This window comes from Gobio gobio (genome assembly GCF_949357685.1).
Source record: "Gobio gobio genome assembly, chromosome: 24".
In the NCBI taxonomy this organism is placed as follows: domain Eukaryota; kingdom Metazoa; phylum Chordata; class Actinopteri; order Cypriniformes; family Gobionidae; genus Gobio; species Gobio gobio.
Window position 1 is genome coordinate 39,433,584 of NC_137120.1, and position 7,500 is coordinate 39,441,083.

Here is a 7,500-nt window from a genome sequence, read left to right on the forward strand (position 1 = left end):
AAAATAAGGCCTTGATGTCAACGGAAACAGAAAGTCGTTCCAGAGGCACAAACTATTATATTTTGATGAAAATTTGAAGGGGAGGGGCTTAAAAATAAGGCCTTGATGATGTCAGAGGAAACAGAAAGTCGTTTCAGAGGCACAAACTATTATAATTTGATGAAAATTTGAAGGGGAGGGGCTTAAAAATAAGGCCTTGATGATGTCAACAGAAACGGAAAGTCGTTTCAGAGGCACAAACTATTATATTTTGATGTAAATTTGAAGGGGAGGGGCTTAAAAATAAGGCCTTGATGTCAACGGAAACAGAAAGTCGTTTCAGAGGCACAAACTATTATAATTTGATGAAAATTTGAAGGGGAGGAGCTTAAAAATAAGGCCTTGATGATGTCAACAGAAACGGAAAGTCGTTTCAGAGGCACAAACTATTATATTTTGATGAAAATTTGAAGGGGAGGGGCTTAAAAATAAGGCCTTGATGATGTCAACAGAAACGGAAAGTCGTTTCAGAGGCACAAACTATTATATTTTGATGAAAATTTGAAGGGGAGGGGCTTAAAAATAAGGCCTTGATGTCAACGAAAACAGAAAGTCGTTCCAGAGGCACAAACTATTATACTTGGATGAAAATTTGAAGGGGAGGGGCTTAAAAATAAGGCGTTGATGTCAGCAGAAACGGTAAGTTGTTTCAGAGGCACAAACTATTATATTTTGATGAAAATTTGAAGGGGAGGGGCTTAAAAATAAGGCCTTGATGTCAGCAGAAACGGTAAGTTGTTTCAGAGGCACAAACTATTATATGTTGATGAAAATTCAAAGGGGAGGGGCTTAAAAATAAGGCCTTGATGAAAATGTCTTTGGAATAAGAATGAATCGTTCACAAATGAATAAGAAAGTAAATAGGCTTTGTTTTGATTTCATGTTGATGCAAAGCCAATCTTGTATATCGTGCATCCCTACAAAAGCCTATAGCCAAGTCCCCAGTTAGACAGCTCGTGAATGAGTGTGTGTTATTTACTGGTTTTAGACAGTTTCCCCATGCTCTTGCTGCTGGCCGTACTGTCTCCTCGAATCAGCAGACTGATGCCGCTGAAGCTGTTGGCTTTCGTCATGGCGGGCTTCAGGTTTCTGTGGGAGCTGTCTGAGTCCGTGCTGCTCCAGGGCCGAGGATCCGAATACTTCAGCTCGTTCTCAGAGCTGCTCTGACGACTGTTCCCCGAGCGCCCGTCTCTCAATCTACACAAAACAACAAAAACCCAGCCGATAAACAAACATGGCCACCGTTTGCTCACAAGCGCAAATCTGTCTCACAAACCGCAGCTAACAAACAATGCACAAAAAACTCTACCTGAATATCTGTCGTCTTTGCTGAGTGTTAATGAAAGTCATGTCCTCTTGAATTCTAGAGGGAATATAAGCATTACAGTTATGATATTTAATAATGAAGCTCACACATATAACTCACTAGTAACTGTGCAATATTTTTACCTTTTATCAAAAGGGAAATGTTCTTGTCCCTGCAGATAAAAATGGACAAACATTAAATAAAGGGGAAAAAAACATTTCTACACTGTAAAAAAAATACGTTACCTAGTTGCCTTAAAATTTTGAGTTCAGTGAAATTAAAAATTTGAGTTAATACAATGAACATTTGAGAATCGACATCACTATTTATTAAAATATTTTGCAAGCATATTGCGTAATTGTGTGTGATATGTAATAATGCAGTGAAACTATTTTTTCATCTATTTTTGTGGTTCAGATACAATATTTTGAGTTTCTATTTAATAACCAATTTCCTTCATTGTATCAACTCAAATGTTTAATTTCAATGAACTCAAAATTTGAAGGCAACCAGGTTACTGACTTTTTTATGTTAAACCAACAATATTCTTTTACAGTCTAGCTTTATCTAAACTAAATCAAGAAGTAGAGAATTTATATTGCAGCTAAAGTACAAAACATTATGCTTAAATTAAATATTATATTATAAATGACAGACATTTCTAACACAAAGCTGTGGTTTATAAGTAATAACACAACACATCTGAGTATTATTAGCGGTAAGGAGACGCACGTCTTGGGCGAAGATCCTGTCTCTGGCGCGCTGATATTCCTCCTCTCGCTCTTCTATTGATTTACTCCGTCTGTCGTCCTTAAGACGCATCCGCAGCTACACGCAGACGCAGACACAGACGCAGACGCAGACACAGACACAGACACAGACACAGACACAGACACAGACACAGACACAGACACACACACACACACACACACACACACACACACACACACACACACACACACACACACACACACACACACACACACACACACACACACACACACACACACACACACTTATCTTCAGGACTGCCGTACCACTCATGTTATTGTATACATTTGTTTGTTATTGGATTATTCCAATGAGAATTTGTAAATGTAAATAATATATTTAAGTCTGTATATATCTCTCACCCTGCCATCATCCTGGTCCAAGCTGGAGTTATCTCTCTTTAAGATGTACCGCTTTTGGAAATCATCTGTTTTATCATCTTTAATGTGTTCAGAAAACTTCTGATCTGGTCTGTGAGAGGGAAAAAAATAAAAAAGTTATATTAAAACACTCATAGTTATTACAACTGAGGCCAGTGGCCATTAAATCCACACGCACATTCTAGTATTGCTGGTTTTGTTGATGATTACTGATTTCCCAGTCTGATCGACATTATGGTCCAGCCCAAAATACGCCGCCACCCTGTGAAGGAGCATCCTGTGGTATGATGTCATTGGGGGGAACTTCCTCTTCTGACTTCTGTGGTAAAAAAAAAAAATACAGTTATTTACCTCATAATTAAGGATGATAATGTCATAAATATACTTATATATTATAAGACATACTATTTTATATTTATGTGCATAAATAACCTCAATCAAATAAAATGTTGACACAAATACAATTTTACCATTAAATTGCTCAAATTAAATACATTTTACAATTCTCAAAATGTCCTCAAATATTTTTTAACACAGAAAATGCTAATCTAGTGCTGTCAAATTGATTTAATCACGACATCCAAAATAAAAGTTTGTTTACACATAATATATTTGTTCATTTTTTGCTCATTCATGTATATACTGTATACATATTTATATAATTTATATTATATATAAATATTTTTTCTTAAATATATACATGCATGTGTGTGTATTTATATATACATAATTATGCACAGTACACAAAAATATAATATGTGTAAACAAACGTTTATTTTGGATGTAATTAATCGATTTGAAAGCACTAATATGCACACACACACACACGCACGCGCGCACTTGTGCATTATATAAAATAATTAATGTCAGTATAAACTTTTTTTACACATGCATACACACACACACACACACAGACACATGCATGCATACACACACACACACACACACACGCGTATACATACACACACACGCGAATACATACACACGCATACATACATATACACACACACACACACTTGTGCATTATATAAAATAATTAATGTCAGTATAAACTGTTTTTTACACACACACACACACACACACACACACACACACACACACACACACACACACACACACACACACACACACACACACACACACACACACACACACACACACACACACACACACACACACACACACACACACACACACACACACACACACACACACACACACACACACACACACACACACACACACACACACACACACACACACACACACACACACACACACGCACACACACACACGCACACACACATACACCTGTGCATAATATAAAATAATTAATGTCAGTATAAACTGTTTTTTACACACATACACACGCACGCATACACACAAACACACACACGCTCGCATACACAAACACACACATGCTCGCATACACACATACACTTGTGCATTATATAAAATAATTAATGTCAGTATAAACAGTTTTTTTACACACGCATACACACACACACACACGCGTATACACGCACGCATACACATGCATACACACACACACACACGCACACACACACACACACACGCACGCATCCACACACACAAACACGCGCATACACACACATACAATTGTGCATTACATAAAATAATTAATGTCAGTATAAACTGTTTTTTACACACGCATACACACACACGCACGTATACACGCACGCATACACACGCACACACACACACACGCACATGCACACACGCACACACACGCACGCATACACACACACGCACGCACGCATACACGCACGCGCACACACACATACATTTGTGCATTATATAAAATAATTCATGTCAGTATAAACTGTTTTTTACACACACATACACGCATACACACAAACACACACATGCTCGCACACACGCACACACACGCACACGCACGCACGCGCACACACACGCACACACACGCACGCACGCGCACACACACACACGCACGCACACACACGCACACACACACACGCACACACACTTGTACATTATATAAATTAATTCCTGTCAGTATAAACCGTTTTTTTTTGGCTGGACTTACTCGATGTTACTAATGAAGTCCAGAATATCTTGCTCGAGTTTCAGCAGCATCATTCTGTCCCTGTAAGAACAGCGTTCATTAGCATTTATCACAGCTCATCAGCCTGATGAGAAGCCAGCGCACAAGAGCCAGATTATTCAAATGAGGAGCTCCGCATCTCCACATTAACAACCAAAAGAGAAAACAGGGTTTTTCTTATACTTTATAACAGAAATAGTAAAGGGTTAGTTCACTCTCATGTCTTTCCATCAGAACACAGAGATATTTGTAATGAAATTTGAGATATTTCTGTCATTGAAAGTCTATTGACACAAAACTCTGACACATCAAAACATTCATAAAGACATCGTAAAACAAATCCATATGTTTCGAGCGGTTTAGTCCAAGTCTTCTGAAGAGACACAATTGCTTGAACAGATTTAATTCAGGGCTTTATTCACACAAACATTGATCAGTGAACGTGTACATAATGCATTTAAATTTGGCCATGGAAGCTCAAGCACGAGAACCAATGAGGTTCATTCTATCAAACTTCCATTTATGTTTGCTGATCAATGTTTACATGTGAATAAAAGCTGAAATTCATCACATAAAGTGATTGTGTCTCTTCAGAAGAACCGCTCGATTCATATGGATTTAGTCTATGATCTCGTTATGAACTTTTTGAAGTGTGACTTTCAATGGACAGACATTTGATTTCTACATTTGTTTTAAAGAGATGAACAAAAGGCTTAAGGGTTTTGAATAACGTGGGGCCGAGTAAATAACAGAATTTTAATTTTTAGGTGATTTATCCCTTTAAAATTATTAATAAAACATAATCATATCTAAAAATATAACATATATATACACATATCAAATGGAAAATGATCCAAAAACATAAAAATGTGACCTAGGTAATAAGTTATTTTGATAGTCCACTTTAGACATTCTAACTAAGTAATTTTGCAATTACATGTCAACTAACTATTAGTAACTTTGCAACCATGCCAACTATTAGTAACTTTGCAACTACATGTCAACCAATTATTAGTAAATATGTAACTACACGTCAACTTAATATTCGAAAATTTGCAACTACATGTCAACTAACTATTAGTAAATTTGCAACCACGTCAACTAAACCATAGTAACTTTTCAACTACATTTCAACCAACTATTAGTAACTTTGCAATTACATGTAAACTAACTATAAGTAACTTTGAAACTACACGTCAACTAACTATTAGAAAATTTGCAACAACACGTCAACTAACTATAAGTAACTTCGCGACTACATGTCAACTAATAATTAACTTTGCAACCACGTCACCTAAATTTGAGTAACTTTTCAACTGCATGTCACCCAAATATTAGTAAATGTGCAACTCCAAGTCAACTAACTATAAGTAACTTTGCAACTACATGTCAACTAACTATAAGTAACTTTGAAACTACATGTTAACTAACTATAAGTAACTTTGCAACCACGTCAACCAAATTTGAGTAACTTTTCAACTACATGTCAACCAAATTAGTAAATTTGCAACTACATGTCAACTAACTATAAGTAACTTTGAAACTACATGTCAACTAATAATTAACTTTGCAACTACATGTCAACTAACTATAAGTAACTTTGCAACCACATGTCAACTAAATTTGAGTAACTTTTCAACTGCATGTCAACTAACTATAAGTATCTTTGAAACTACACGTCAACTAACTATAAGTAACTTTTCAACTACGTCAACTATTAATTAACTTTGCAACTACATGTCAACTAACTATAAGTAACTTTGAAACTACACGTCAACTAATAATTAACTTTGCAACTACATGCCAACTAACTATAAGTAACTCTGCAACTACACGTGAACTACCTATAAGTAACTTTGCAACTACATCAACTATTAGTAAATTTGCAACTACATATCATCTAAATATTAGTAAATTTGCAACTACATGTCAACTAACTAAGTAACTTTGTAAATACATGCCAACTATTAGTAAATTTGCAACTATATGTCAACTAAATAAGTAACTTTGCAACTACATGTCAACTATCTATAAGTAACTTTGCAACTACATGTAAACTATCTATTAGTAAATTTGCAACTACATGTCAACTAACTAAGTAACTTTGCAAATACATGCCAATTATTAGTAAATTTGCACTACATGTCAACTATCTATAAGTAACTTTGCAACTACATGTCAACTATCTATTAGTAAATTTCCAACTACAAGTCAACTAACTCTCTCTCTCTTTAGACTGTTAGGTTAGGGTTAGTAGAATAAGTTGACCAGAGAGTTGTCTTAACTTTGCAACTACATGTCAACTAACTATAAGTAACTTTGAAACTACACGTCAAGTAACTAATCGAAAATTTGCAACTACACGTCAACTAACTATAAGTAACTTTGCAACTACATGTCAACTAATAATTAACTTTGCAACTACATGCCAACTAACTATAAGTAACTCTGCAACTACATCAACTATTAGTAAATTTGCAACTACATATCATCTAAATATTAGTAAATTTGCAACTACATGTCAACTAACTAAGTAACTTTGTAAATACATGCCAACTATTAGTAAATTTGCAACTATATGTCAACTAAATAAGTAACTTTGCAACTACTTGTCAACTAACTAAGTAACTTTGCAAATACATGCCAATTATTAGTAAATTTGCACAACATGTCAACTATCTATAAGTAACTTTGCAACTACATGTCAACTATCTATTAGTAACTTTGCAACTACATGTCAACTAACTAAGTAACTTTGCAAATACATGCCAATTATTAGTAAATTTGCACAACATGTCAACTATCTATAAGTAACTTTGCAACTACATGTCAACTATCTATAAGTAACTTTGCAACTACATGTCAACTATCTATTAGTAAATTTCCAACTACAAGTCAACTAACTCTCTCTCTCTCTT

The 7,500-nt window shown here is 35.3% G+C and overlaps 1 protein-coding gene across 9 annotated transcripts in view; it reads right to left on the reverse strand.

Annotated features, from left to right (window-relative positions):
• The window catches only part of r3hdm1 (R3H domain containing 1), an 82,326-nt gene that overhangs the window by 29,227 nt on the left and 45,599 nt on the right, over positions 1–7,500 (reverse strand). For all 9 annotated transcript variants that reach the window (XM_079808600.1, XM_079808597.1, XM_079808596.1 and 6 more), the window contains 7 exons: positions 4,565–4,624; positions 2,675–2,815; positions 2,479–2,587; positions 2,078–2,173; positions 1,489–1,517; positions 1,349–1,402; positions 1,019–1,236 (listed from right to left, as the gene is read on the reverse strand). In XM_079808600.1, the coding sequence (XP_079664726.1) occupies positions 1,019–1,236; positions 1,349–1,402; positions 1,489–1,517; positions 2,078–2,173; positions 2,479–2,587; positions 2,675–2,815; positions 4,565–4,624 (707 nt within the window). The remainder of the gene's footprint in view (positions 1–1,018; positions 1,237–1,348; positions 1,403–1,488; positions 1,518–2,077; positions 2,174–2,478; positions 2,588–2,674; positions 2,816–4,564; positions 4,625–7,500) is intronic.